The sequence below is a fragment of the Pseudonaja textilis genome, chromosome 1, assembly GCF_049901715.1.
Source record: "Pseudonaja textilis isolate UNSWEBS1 chromosome 1, rPseTex1.2, whole genome shotgun sequence".
NCBI lineage: Eukaryota > Metazoa > Chordata > Lepidosauria > Squamata > Elapidae > Pseudonaja > Pseudonaja textilis.
Window position 1 is genome coordinate 83,176,671 of NC_141990.1, and position 15,542 is coordinate 83,192,212.

A 15,542-nucleotide genomic window follows, 5' to 3' on the forward strand; every position below is an offset into this window, starting at 1 on the left:
TACCAGGAATTGAACTCCTGGTAGTAAATATAAGTTTTATATTCTTGGTGCTTTAATAGGCACATATTCAAGAGTCATCTAATAGGTTACTTAGATTATTTTGACAGAGTTGTTCTTCCAAGGCTCTTGAACTGCCTTATGTAGGCAAGTGATTTGGTGGGGGGTGTATCCCCATGGATTTATACTGGAATTAATACTGTGCATTTTACTCACAAGAGTTAAAAGAAGGTGGCTACATAATCATCTGATGCAATTAAAACATAAAAGCAACAAAATACTTTTGATTTTTAGAATCAGGGAGGAAGAAAGTCACAACAGCACAGCTTGTAGACAATCAAGGAACACAATCAGAATTTAATAATTACAACTTAAGGATCACAGTTTTTTGAAAAGGAAGCAAAAAAAGTCTATAGCATTTGTAGACTATGGGGGAAAAGGCTTAGTAATGTACATTTGATCTTAACCAAACCGCAGTATTATAGTAGCGTTACACTATATGTTTTTCCTAAAATTCTCTGAGGTTATCAGTACATTGCATGAAAAATGGTGGTTTTAATTTTTTTAAAGGTTTTAAAGAAATCGGTAGTTTAAAATTATTCCCTCTCAAACTTGCTTTGACTTCTTTCTAGTCAAGAGAAAAACAAATGTAAAGATCATAGTTATATTTTTGCTAATAAGGAATTTTCACATATCAGTCTAACTTGTTTTCAGTTTTACAAATCCAGTCTAGAAATTCATATTTTATTTCATTACTTGTTCAGGCATTGAAACCCACCTTGTGACAGACAGAAATGATTTTAGGATCTATATCATTAATATTAGAGACACTTTCTCTTTTACAGGTGTTGAGGCAGATATTTCTCATTGAACAGTCCAAATGCTTCTTTAATCAATACCAGTACAATGGTACTAGATAAGTAGTAGTAATGACAGGATCTTGAACTTAAAAGTCTTTGCAGTGTCACTGTGGTCACATGATCACAATTTCTTACCTTCTCTGCCAGCTTCCCACAAGCAAAGTCAATGGGGAAGCCAGCAGAATGTTGGGAATCATGGACATGTGAGCTTCTCACTTAACAATAACAACTAGGACTGCCAGAGCTACCACTAATAAGCTATGCAATCACATTTTCTTTTACTTATAACCATTTTACTTAACAATGGAGTATCCCGTCCTAATTAGCATTGTTAAACTTGTATTTCATTTTATTGCTTTTTATTATCTTAATGAAATTAATGAATGAATGAATATGCCCTTTTAAAATATCTTTTATGCATCTATTCTTTTTGCCTTTTTTAATAGTGCAAGATGCCTTTTTTGGCTGTACCAATCTGAGGAAGATTTTTAGGAATCCTAGTGTTTTCTTTCTAAAAGTGTGTAATGTCAATCATATAACATGAAAAAAATAAATGTATGAGTCTGTGCATATGTGTATATTTATTTATTTACCTTTCTCTGTTAAATTTCAAGGAATGCAATATAGCTGGTCTTTTCTGACGCAAGTTCCATAAATGTAAAGTATCATCAGCCAAGGCACTCACAAGGGCACCCTTAAAAGAGAAAAATATAGTTAAAATCTGTTGAGATTTAGGGACATTGTCCTTTTTAGAAAGACCAGTTTCATAGTAGCAATTGAAGGGTAAAATCAATGTATTTGAAGTTATTGGTTTTGTAAATACAAAGTGGCTAGATCCATTTCATTTATTTTTAATTATGTCATTTAGAATCAATAATTTAATATTAGAATCTCATAATAGCTTTGAAAAGAATGTCAGAAAAACAAAGCTCTTCTGACCTCTTTTATTTGTATGCTTAAAGAGGCAGTGTACAAGTAAAAGTAGCTCTGAATGACAAATATGATTTGCCATTTTACCCAAGTGTATACACTATCAGAAATACCTACAACTTATTCTTTCGATCAGGCAGAGTCATTTCTGTTCATTTTATCATACATACTGTAATAATTAAACACATATTTAATAATAAAAAGTAGTACAAATAAACACATAAACAATCACAAGGAAACACTACCAAGAGGGGAAAGAACACATAATCTAAGGATTTTAAATATTCAGTGTTCTGTTAAAAATAACATTTGAATAGATGAGGATATTCACAATTAACTAATTTTTAAATACATCAACTTTTAAGTTAAAAAAAGTGTTTACCTAATTTTGAGGGGGGGTTAATAAAGCAAGTCAGCAAATTCTTCTTTTTTATATACCATTGATAGCAACTAGCCACCTACTACAACAGAATAAGTTTCTGAATTATCTATCTACCAAAAACAAAAACAATCCCTTAGTAAAGGAAAGAGATATGAGTTACACCATAAGCTTACAAACCTCATTGATCAAAAACTGAAGCTGGATTACTGCAGCACCACTATCATGTTGGCAGTAGCATTCAACTCCAGGTCGACCAAATCTGGCATTAGGTTAATTAAGGAACATTGTATAAAAATATGAGAAACTCTCCAAAACTTTACATATTCTTCATCTATTAACTAATTGCTTCTACAATAGCAACAATAGCTACTGGAATCTTTCACTGAGCTAATATGGAAAATGATATATAATTAAAATATGTTAAGACTTGTTAATTTAAAGACCTCATTGTCATCAATGAATCACCAATTCAGTTTTGGTTTACAAAACTTACACAGTTCTTTCATTTTCTTATATAAAAATGTATAGAATATTGTAGCATGTAAAACTGAAAAGCTGAATAATCATAGGATCATATTAATATTTCAACACGTAATCTCAATCCTACTAATATGAAGTTAAAATTAATGAAGTTAAAATTCCACTATTATGAAAAGATATGACAAGGAAAGTAGATATTCAATGCTTATTTCTGCACAGACTTTAATATTCTAAAATAAATAATGTAATCAAATATTTTATTTAAACTTATTTTAATTTTCAGGAAAATGTATGAAAACTTAATTACACAATATTTTAGTTTCATTTACTAAATCACAGCTTTATAGCAATTAAAAGTTTTCCAATTCAAAAATTGATTTGATTAATATCAAACTAGGTATAATATCACTCATATGAAGTACATCATTAAATTTTTTCAGCATGAAATAGCAGTATAAATAATGAAGAACGTAACTCACACTGGTAAATATGGAATGAACGTGGAAGAAATATTAATAGCTAAAAGCCCATTGATAATGAAAGAACAGTGCCCAGATAATCTGAATTTACAGTTTCATTATTAAAACAAAAAGTTAAAGAAAGGAAGTACTTAATCTACTTATGAACTAACAGACTTGCCATCTCAAAAACTAACATATGTTATGTCTAGATAGAAATAAGACGTGTAGATGTATTTGATCTGGAGTGTTTGTATTGAATCCAGGCCTAAACAGAACTCTGAATTAAATCAGAAAGGACACTTCTGGCTATAAATTCTAGTGCTTTAAAAATGGGTTGCTCCATTCATATGCACTGTACTTTTTCAATACACTTAAGGAATACACATTCATTTCAAATTATTAATTTGAATTTTAGGTTTTATTATTAGGTTTTAATTAAAGGTGACAGCATTTTAGAATGACATCCATGCTTTTTTTAAAAAAAGTTCAGGAAGTTTCCTTTTTAACCAAATCCACTTCTTTTTTACACACAATAATTAGCCTATTTATAAACTAAACAATAGAGAGCCCTTCAATCTTTGAATGTTGCAAGCGTGAAAGAAACAAGCACAGATGAAAAAGGGGAAGATCAATATATTTTAAGGGCTTCTGTCTTCACTCACATATAATCGATTTGTTGTTGATTTCTGACATATCACATATACCAATGTATGTATCATTTGTTTCTGTACCCTTTATAAAGACTTGACACTTCCCCTTAATAAACACATTTTGCTTTGCCTGTATTACTTGGTGATTTGTATTTTCAAATGACCAAAAAAAAACTCTTTGTAAAAGAAAACGTGTTTTCTTTCTCAAATTCAGTTCCATGTCAATCAAGGTGACTGTTAAAAGGCCATTTTGATAGTTTATTTTAGTTTTATAAATATGACTTCAGAATTGTTTGTAAGGAAATGAAAACAACAAATGATAGATTAAACAGATTGCCTGGCAATCTTAACATTGGACTGAGGTACATATCTCAATGACAATTATTTGCTCTCTGATCTGTTCTAAATTACTAGTTGGTAATGTCTACCAAGTTTAGGCACAAAATAATAATGTTAAAGGTTAAATTATCTTTAAAATGCTATTTTAGAAAAGTACTGCAAAACCAAATACTATATTCCAAATTAAGTTTTACTTCAATACATATTAATACCAGCTTTATTGCAGCCTCATGTCAATAAAATGATGTTTAAAAAAACCAAATGTTGATTTAACAATCTATAAAGAAACACAAGATGCAATGGTAGGATGTCAAAGAATTCTGACAAAGGGTATCATTCTTCATTGTAGGGTGTCCTCGGCTTAACAACTATTTGTTTAGTATCTGTCTGAAGTTACAACGGCACTGAATGAAATGATTTATGACTTTTTACACATCCCCATGGTCATGTGATCAAAATCCAACCACTTGGGAAGTAGCTCATATTTATGACAGTTGCAGTGTCCTGTGATCACCTTTTGCGACCTTCTGACAAGCAAATTTGATGCGGAAGCCAGATTACAACTGTGTTAATAACTTAACAACTACAGTGATTCACTTAACAATTATGGCAAGAAAGGTCATAAAAGGGGGCAAAACTCAATCTTGCTTAGCAATGGTTATTTTGGGCTCAACTGTGGTCATAAGTTGAGGACTATCTATATACCCTTTTCATTTTGCAGTGAATATAATATTTCCTTTAGCTCTTCATTGCTAGCAATAGAAATACATACTGTAACGTTTGAAGTATCACATATCTACAGATACCCCACTTAAGATTTAAACTGATTTCTCCCAAATTAGAAACAGCTTTAATATTTCATGCTAAATCTCTGGTTCAGTTTACATGTAAAGTTCAGCTGGCACTATTTTCTAGCTTTAGCCCCTTGGAACTTGTTCAGTACAAATTGCTCAGGGTGGTATTTCAGATGTTTTGTTGTGTTTTTAATGCATTCTTACAACTTGAATCAGGTTTAATAAAGGTAAAGGCCACTGTGGCTTTCAACTTTCAAGCACTGGCTAAAACATATCTTCCTTTCTCCCCTAATACTCTCAGATAATTATAGGTCCTTCCAGAAAACAAATTACAGAAATATTACAAGTGAATTAGATGGAACTTATTTCTGGATATAGTTGTAAGCTGCTATATGATTACATTACTTCTACTGAAAAATTTTCTACCATGAGTATAATAATGTTCTAAAGCTAGAAGCTGAATGCAGTTGAAAATTTATCAATGGCTCTTTTTCAAAGCAGATTTAGGAATTCAGTGAGAATTTACAATCCTGAGCTATATTTTTATTAAATGAGGAAATAGGAAGTATCCTTATCAAATTTAGTTATCACAAAAAATCTGATAGGAAATCAAATAACCTAGAAGAGAGGAACAGCATTCAAAATTATTTTGACAGGTTAGATAAACAGGCTGATCTAACAGAATAATTTAACCCAGACAAATGCAGGTTAATGCAGTTAGAAAACAGAAATCAAATGCAGATATAATACTGCAAAGGCTGTCCTTGGCAAAGACAGAACCATAACATTTCAAGATAGGGAAGATAATGGTTCCTACCTCACCAAATTCAGTTCTGATAAGAATAGAAAATAATTGGCTTTGCAACAATATTTGTGACATGAATATAGGAATAAAAAACCTGGTTACATAATGAATGTGAGTCAGCAGTATGATTTGGGTACAAAAGTGGCAAATGCAGTTTCTGGAGATCAGGTTTTAAAATGAATTTTAGTCATGTGGAACAGATTCAGAGAATGATGGTAAAGCTGACCAGGAAACTAGCAACTAATCCTTATGAAGAGATTTAAATAACCATTTAGCCCTAAGAAGGAAAGAATGATGAAGTATATATGATATCACATTCTCCGAAGAATGATGAAGTATATGATATCACATTCTCCAAGCACTTGGAAAACAGTCAAGATCTCTTCCATTCCAGGATGCAAGATGTGAAGCAATAGAACTATTACACAAAAGTAGATTCCAATTAAATATAAGGAAAAGAATGAATAAATAAATAAATACATCATTAAATAGTTGAAGGGAACAATAAGTTACTGAATAGGAAACACTCATTCAGCTTTTAAGAATTATCATAAATATTCTCACATAATTTTAACATCTTGCTAAATTTAAAAGTAAAAATTATTATGACTAGACTTATATTACAAAGCAATATGCAGGTATTATATGTCATAGAAATTTCAAATCACAATTGCAGCCTTATTATTACTAAAAAAACCACAACCAATTGTAATTACTTTCATATACCTCCTGCTTTCCAACAGCAGCAAATTGCACTCATTCATTATTTATATTAAGCACAATCTACAGTTTATTTATTTATTCAAGTGTTTGTTTTCCTGAATGGATCTTACTTTGGCTTTGTCTCCTCAATGCTATATTAAAAATGTAATACAGTAGTCAAACTAGCTGTTCTAAAACAATTTCTACATAAAAACCAGACAGATAAGTACATTACCATCAAAATCAATATATTTACTACAAAAACATTACTGAATTATCTCTGTGTATCCAATGCATTGTATTTCTAAATTCAACACCTCTAAAAAAAAATTCAGATAAGCTTTTAAATAACTTTTTTTATTATATCAAGTTATTTTCCTAAGTGCAACATTGAAATTAGAATGTGTCCCCCTAGAACAGGGTTGGGAAACTTGGCTCTTTTATCACTTATGGACTTCAACTCCCAGAATTCCTGAGTGAGCCATAAAAGGTTCCCCATCCCTGGCCTACTGATTTTTCAGTTGTGGGGGAAACCAATTTTTGAATTGAATGGGACTGTTTAATATATACACATGTATGTCAAAAATTGATTTCCCCCACAACTGAAAAACCAGTAGGAATGGAGAACCTTTTATGGCTCATTCAGGAATTCTGGGAGTTGAAGTCTATAAATGATAAAAGAGCAAAGTTTCTCTACCCCTGACCTACAACTAAATGAAATCCATGGCCAACAATGGTAATTGCCTGGATCAGGGATTAAAATGACAACCATCAACATCACTAGAAAGAAAACAAATCCAAGTGGTGGGACAGTTTTGTAGGCAAACTGCAAACTAGGAATTTTCATTGAAGCAGCTGCTAACTTCTGGCATGTACTATATTGAGGCAAGGAAAGAATTAAGCCAAAGATGGGTGATACAGAGCCACAAAGTGAACAGTCAAACTTTTAAAATGTATTGACCTTTTAGACAAAATCAGAGTAGTACCTACTTATCCTATGAGCCTTTACTAGAATCAGTATCAATGTTCTCTCCTCAGCAGTTTTAGAAGGAAGATTTAATAATATCTAAGCTACACAGTGAAGATGCCCTTGTGAATATAAGGAGATTGAGTGAACTGAACATGTGATTTTTGTGATGTAAAGTTTATTCTGACTTCTTAAGGCTAATGTAAGCCCTTTATTAACAGAAATTCCAGGTTACATAGAGAAATTTTATTTTCACTGCCTCAAAGATCAAAAGCTAAAGCTAAATAACTGTTGCAAAAGACTTTAAAATAACTTGTATTATGTTATCTTTAGGAAAATTGAATTAATGTAACTAACTTCTACAGCATTGTCGTGTTCTGCCTGTATTTTCTTAAAGTATTGCTAATCTAAGACTATAATGAAGTATAAATATACAACAATCCATGGAGCACAAAATCTTTTTAAAAATGTACAGGTTTGGCTTTAGACATCTGGAGTATCCAGAATACTAAATTTTAAGAATCTCATTAGCAAAATAGCCACATTATATGACAGTTTGCCCAAAATTTCATTAATGCCTTATCCTGAACAGTCCGTTACTATTTTTCAGCAAAAATCTGGAGAGTACATGAGAAATATTTTGTCACATAACAGTAACATTCAGTAAAAAGTAAAACCTTCTGGTTTAATCATAATTTTCTCTTACTGTACATAAATACTTTATTTTTTTTCCTTAGCATACATCTTTTTTTTTTACCATTTTATTCCAGGACTGAAGCCTGAATTCAGTGACATATAATCACAAGTAGAGATAAAGAGCCAGGTTGGTATAGTAGTTAAGGCATGGATGTCAAACTCAAGGCCTGCGGGTGCTTAGATCTGGTCTGTGGGGCTGCCCTGGAAACAGTGAAGGACTGGCCCGCAGTGCCTCTGCCAGCAAAAACAGAGCTTGAGAAGGCCACACATGGCTCCTCGAGCTCTGTTTTTGCTGGCAGAGAGATGCAGAAGGCCGTCACAGCCTAAAACAGAACCTGGGTGTGTGTGCATGGAGCCCAGAGGGGTGTACATGCCCCCACAAGCTCCATTTTTGTTGGCAGAGTGCTAGCAAAACAAACTACTAGGATCCCTCTAGCCCCACCTGGACCAAATGTATATTAGCATCATGGTAGTTATCATATAGTAAGCCAATTTCTTATACTCTGTATGTGTGTGTATCTGGGGGAGGGGGGTTAGTAACGCTTAATAGAATAAGTTAGTAGGACTCCCTATATTGTTTTGTAGAAAATTAAGTATTTGTTTTAGTTGGTTTGCAGAAATGCAGAAGAGTGAATCAAGGATTGCTAATACCAACTCCCTCTACCCACACATACTCATGCATTCTATGCAGTGTTTACCTGTGAATCTTAATGGCTCAGCAGTTTAGGGAGTTAGTACTACTATAATGAAAACTACAGAAACAAATAAAATAAAAGTCTATTCAGTTATTATATTTGACTTAGTCATTTATGCTCTATATTATTATTTTGGACTTATACATGATGCTTCCACACAAAAGGGTGCAGCAACTCAATCTTCTGTGCTCCTTACAAACTTTTTATGCAAAAGAAAAGAGATGTAAGTAATAAGGTAACACAAGAAGGAAAGGAAAAGAAGATAAAATTTTGCCCATAGTATTTTAGGTGAGCATACAATAAACTTTGAAAGCAGAAAGCCCCAAACTCATTAAGAATCCTAAAATCTGAAGGCACTCTATGCATTCCTGAAATCAAACAGATCTGCATAAAGCTTACCTAATATTCTCTATTATGATGAAGCAGAAAATCAAAAAGAAATTCCCAGAAATAAAATTTTAACGTATTTTACTTCTTCCCAAAACCAGATATATTGCCTTTTCTTAATTATTAAGGGATAACATTGTTTTTAAGAGAACAATAAATTATTTACCTCCAACCTATACAATCTGAATGCAAGAGTCCAGAAGAAATCTTGATCAGCTTCCACAATTGACTTTATACCCCCAGAACTGGATCTTCCCACTTATCCTTACACACATCTCCATTTTAAATTACAGTAACAATTATCCAGCATACCTACTATAAAGGATTTTCTGAAAATGCATTTATTGTGGAACCATAATGCCATTTTTTCCATAAAAATCAATTTCAGAAAAGCAGATGGAGTATTATAGGTATTAAAACAAACAGTGGTTCTGATTGTAGCACTAGGAACCCTCTAACAGGGAAGTATCCAAGTTATGTATGTGGGACACTGAGAAATGGGCTAGTGAGACAAAGGAAAAAAGATGGAGGTAAGGAAGACACCAAATTAGAAAATTTTACAGTGGAAACATACTCCTCTCAGAAGGTGAAAAAGAGAAAAGTTTCAGATAAATTACATTACAAATAATTTGATATAATGGAAGGAAGTGCCTCATGCTGTCTTGGAAATGTACATTCTATCTACCAACCTACCTACTATCTATGAAGATCAGCGTGACTTGCTAGTAACATCACTGGTGGGGTGATTTGGGGCCTTTGGGGGCAAGTTACTTTTTTTTCCTTAAAAAGGACCAGTATGTACACATTGAAGATTAATTTGAAAAAGAGATAGAGAGATGGGGAAAATCATACTACTGAAATTTGCCATTTTCCTGCCCCTTTTTCTCTGAAGAAATTGGAGGGAAATTGGAGTGAAAAGAAATTGCCCATCTCCGAATCTATATTGGAAGCTGGGGTCGTGATTTTATATTAACTGTTATATAATTGTCATTTTAAGGATTTTTCCAACCTCAAATTGAATTAGGCCTTTCCAGCTCACAACAGAACTTAAGCATTTTTAACAGATCAATTTGGAGTAGATACTTGGTTGCTTCAAAGGCACCTGAGTTGCTTTCTTACTTGATGGAATCCATGACTGAATTAAAACTTATGAAGTATCTCTATCAAAAGCTCAAGAAAAAATCAAAATGGTTATTCTTAGAGAGTCAGTCTGGTGTAGTGGTTAAGGTGCTGATCTAGTAACCTAGAGACTGTAAGCTCTAGACCTTCCTTAGGCATGAAAGCCAACACAGGGTGACTGTGAGCCAGTCACTCTCAGCTCAGACCATTTCACAAGGTCGTTGTTGTGGAAAAAATAGAAGGAGGCAAAAATATTATGTAAGTTTGCCACCTTGAGTTATATATAAAAGACATGATAAAAATATAATAATTCCCCAGTGAGGCACTCCCTTGCTGTGGTTGTGTGGCTTTTGAACTCTGAAGAAGATGAGAGCTATGTCAGAGATTCAATCATATTGGACAAGTCTCATCAGGGAATCCAGACAAAGAGTACAGGGAGTCCTCGACTTACAACCACAACTGAGCCCAAAATTTATGTTTCTAAATGAGAAATTTGTAAAGTGAATTTTGCTCCATTTTACATCTTTCCTTGCCACAGGTGTTAAATTAATCATTGCAGTTGTTCAATTAGTAGCACTGTTGTTAAGTGAATCTAGTTTTCCCGTTGACTTTGCTTGTCAGAAGGTTGCAAAAGGTGATCACATGATCTCTGGACACTGCAACTGTCATAAATATTAATCAGTTGTCAAGCATCTGGATTTTGGTCACATGACCATGGGGGTTGCTGCAACAGTCATAACTGTGAAAAATGGTCATAAGTTACTTTTTTCAGTGCCATTGTAACTTTGAACTGTCACTAAATGAACTATTGTAAGTCGAGGACTACCTGTATATCCCATAAATAATATGGTGAAAGGTAATTTGCAGAACCCCATATTGGATTGGTCATTGCCTGGGCCAACAAAGACTGTACTAGTTCCTGAACATCCAATGACAAAAGGCTGCAGGACTTGGGACTGTTGATTGAGCAACCAGGACCAGTAGCTGCAGGACTATTAGAAGACAAGGTGTTTGAAATTGAAATACTGAAATATATAAAGTTTGAAAACAAATAATGATCTGATCAGGTCCAACAAGAGAAGGAAATCTGAAAAGAATACATCAGTTCTACAAAGAACAACATCCAGAATTATAAATAACAGAGTCTAGCAGATCACAGTCATGTTATAATACCAAATAAACTACTCACAGGAGCAGAATTGGAAGAACTGCAAAGGTCTAGTGAGGGCAAAAAAAAATCAAAGCTTTTCCAGAAATAGCTCAGACGGTAGAGACAAACTAGGGAAAATAAATGGGAGAGGAAGCCAACATAGCTATGGAATCATTTTAATTTCCAAATCAGGTACCCTTTCTTTTGCCTTCTCAAAAAGAATGCCTTCTAACTAAGAAAAAATTAAAACAAGGAACAACATAAAAATAACACAACTGTGGCGGAATGTAGTCCAAAGTTGCAGGAGGAAGGGGCCTTTTCCAAAGAATAAAGAGGCAGAGAATCTGAGTGTCTTTGATATGCAGTAAAAGGACAAGGGAACACTTTCCATAGCAATTTACAGAGTATAGCTAGGTAGATTATTGCTTTAGTCTGTCAAGATTGTGTCAATAGGTGAACACTATAAAGAAGAAACTCTTGGTTCTTTGGGCCTAACATGACAAAATTTGCCTGCACTGAAGCTTGTTGCAAAGAAAAATCTAGCACAACTATTAAATAACCAATGGAACAGCTTGCCCTCGGAAGTTGTGGGAGCACCATCACTTGAGACTTTCAAGAAGAGATTGGACTGCTTTGTCAGAAATGGTCTAGGGTCTCCCGCTTGGGCGGGGGGTTGGACTAGATCAAGGGTCACCAAATTTTTGGACCTCAGGGACCACCAGACTCATAATTTTAGATCCCAGGGACCACTAACTGGTTCTGTGGGCGTGGCCTAATTTGTGGGTGTGGCTTGATGATCGTGTGACTGGTGGGCATGGCTTGTATGTAAATATTATAAATATTTATATAAATATTGAATTTTTTATAAAAAAAGAGCAACTTTTACCCAAAATAAGGCAAAGCAGGCAGGCAGATTGAGTTGCTCACAGAATCACAGATTCATTCAGAAATCTATATATCTGCCATTGGCTAGCTCAGTCTGTCACATAAAATTTGCTTGCAAGCAAATTCATAAAATTTGCTAGCAAGCAAACTGGCAAAATTAACTCACAATACACCATGCATGTAAATATTGAATTTTTTATTTAAAAAAAGAGCAAAATCGGGCAAAGCAGGTAGACTGAGTTACTCACAGAATCATTCAGTGATCGGCTAGCTCAGTCTCTCAAATTTGCCTGCCGTGAGTCTGCACTGAATTTGCTTGCAAGCAAACCTTCAGTCCTAAGGGAGGTTGCTTATCTAGAAAGCAAGAAATCCAACCATTTCCTGCTTCCTAGCTAATCTAAATCTCCCAGCACAACAGAATAGATGATAGTTGGAAAAAGGAAAAATAGCAACTTAGCAGCTAAGTTTGCCGGGTAAGGAGTGATTGGGCGGGAGGGTTCCCATGGGCCATGTGAGCTGAGCAGTCTTATGTTTCTGAGCAGCCTGGGTTACTTGCTTTTGAGGGGGGGGGGGTTGCTCTAGAGGTGAGATTTCTCTGTGGCCCACCAAAATTTTCTCATGGCTCACCAGTGGGCCACGGCCCATCGGTTGGCGACCGCTGGACTAGATGACCTACAAGGTCCCTTCCAGCTCTGATTATCTGTTATCTGTTAAATGATGCCAATACTGTAATATCAAATATAAGCAGTAGTTCATTGTAAGGAACAACAACACAGCAGAATAACTGGGATGTAAAATCAAAAAAGAAGAAAAAACTCAAACAGTACATTACTAATTTGGAAGATGAGGCTGGAAAATAAGATGAGCATGCTATGATCAGATGCAAGCAAGATAGAACAGATGGAAGAAAAGAAGCTGAAAAATGAGACAATGAACCAATACCTGATCAAGAAATATCACCTAGAAACAAGGAAGATTAAGGAAGCACTGGAAATAACAAAGCAGCAAATAACACTAAATACCTGGGCATCCCTCAAACTGACAACATCAAGCACACTGAAATCAACAACATTAAAAATGAATATATCATCAGAATGAAGATCTTAAAGCCCAAACTCAGTAGAGGAAATACATCAAGGAAATTAACACAGCAGCATTTCCAGTCATTAGATAAACAACTGGAATAGGGCATAAGCAGAAATAAATCCCTAGATAGGAAGACCAGGAAGGCAGGATAGAAGAAAAAATAAGGACAATGAATCATGCCCTTCATCCTAATAGCCATGTTAATGGCATCAACATTAGAAAATATCTGAAGGACAGTGAATGCACTATAGCTAGTATGTCACAAAAGCTTCCTGAGTACCCAAACTGGCCAGCAAGACAGACCAACTAAAGAACTGAAAAGAGACATAGCAAGATGAAAGTTTACATGGCCAGTACATACAACAATAGCAGGCAAAGCAGATAATAACAAGGCCTGACAACTGTTAAAAGCAGCAAAAGTGAAATAAAGAGACAAGTGGTCTAATTCCTCCTGCACAAGACCAAGCCTTAAAAACAAATGCATACAAACCAGGATTGAGAAGGTAGCAAAAAACAGCAAATGCTGCTTCTGCAGAGAAACTGAAGAAACAGTGGACCACCCATTTAACCACTGCAAGAAAAATTGCACAGACTACTGTACTTACAAGCAACGACATGACAAAGTGGCAACAAAGGTGAACAGGAATATCTGCAAGAAATATCATTTGCTTGCAAGCATGAATTGCAGAAGAAAATAGACAACGTGAAATGAAGAAGTGCTCTGGGTTTTTAGAATTCAAACAGACAAGAACCTGCCCTATAACACCCATGAATTAAGAACTTTTGTACAAAAGTCAAAAACATCTCGACAGTGGATGTGATACTAACTGAAGAAGCAGAATTGAAGAGAACAAACTGGAGAGGGTAACAAAATACAAAGACCTTCAAATAGAACAACTGTGGCAAAACAAAGCAAACATAGCACCAATAGTAATAAGCACCTAGGGGCAATCTCAAGACATCTGGAGCACCATGTGAACACCACTGGCATTGACAAAATCACCATCAACCAATTGCAAAATGCAGCTTTACTTGGAACCACTTACATCCTGAGAGGATACCTTAAATGCCATCAAACAACATCATATCCCAGGTTCTTGGGAAGGACTTGATAGGTGGATAAAATATCCAATCCACTCTAAACTACTGGTTGACTGTGTGACAAACCATCATCAACATCATCATAATTCAAATCTTTCTTTAATGTGTTTAAGCATTTCCTGAAAGTTCTAGGGGTTTGGGAGACTTTTTGCTAACTGCCCAATTTCTTTTGTAAGATGCTTAGGTATATAGCTTCCATTTTAAATTCGTTTATTTATAAAAGCACTATAAAGCAAGGGAAATGCAAAATATATATTTTATATTAAATATATTCATATCTACAACCTACCTCTAGCAAATTTTACACAATTGGTGGCACCACCACATTTTCTCAAAAATTGTCCCAATACTTATTTTAATAGACTGCCAAGAAACACATATATTGATGCATTCAGCTTCCACCAATTGTTAAAAAATCTACATATTGTACTCTAAATATATCTAGGGCTCCTAGTACTGAATAATGATCATATGATTATTTAAAATAAATTACTTTGTGAGGAGAAAAGAGGCTCAACGGTATTGCCCACAAGAATTAGCTTTTATATCAGCCTTATGCAAACAAGTCAGCAAGATAAGAAATGTTTTGTGGAAAATGATAGACAGTGATATACAACATCTCTGATTACCTAAGTCTCTTTGAAATGAAATCCTAATAACTGTCACTCATATATACATCTTTGCCAACACATACTGAAACAGAATGAAAATGTTTAGAGAGAGACAAACATACTGCAAAATAAGTTTAAAAGGGAATTCAATCCAAATTTCTAGAAGTATCCAAATATTTGTCTTCATAGCTTTCTTTTTGATAAAATCATTTTTGAAAGTGCCTGAAATGTTTTCTTATTTTCTTCAAAATTCAATATTAAAGAGTAAATATAAAAGTTCACAATTGGTTTTTTTTTTTAGAATAACAGAGTTGGAAGGGGCTTTGGAGGTTTTCTTAGTCCAACCCACTCCCTAGGCAGGAAACCCTACACCACTTCAGACAAATGGTTATCCAACATCTTTTTAAAAACTTCCAGTGTTGGAGCATTTTGTATGACTGTATTT

General features: G+C 34.2%; 1 protein-coding gene across 6 annotated transcripts in view; it reads right to left on the minus strand.

Moving 5' to 3' along the window:
* The window catches only part of STXBP5 (syntaxin binding protein 5), a 109,110-nt gene that overhangs the window by 75,393 nt on the left and 18,175 nt on the right, over positions 1–15,542 (minus strand). For all 6 annotated transcript variants that reach the window (XM_026705634.2, XM_026705636.2, XM_026705635.2 and 3 more), the window contains exons 3-4: positions 2,347–2,428; positions 1,451–1,551 (exon numbers count right to left, since the gene is read on the minus strand). In XM_026705634.2, coding sequence (XP_026561419.1) covers positions 1,451–1,551; positions 2,347–2,428 — 183 coding nt within the window. The remainder of the gene's footprint in view (positions 1–1,450; positions 1,552–2,346; positions 2,429–15,542) is intronic.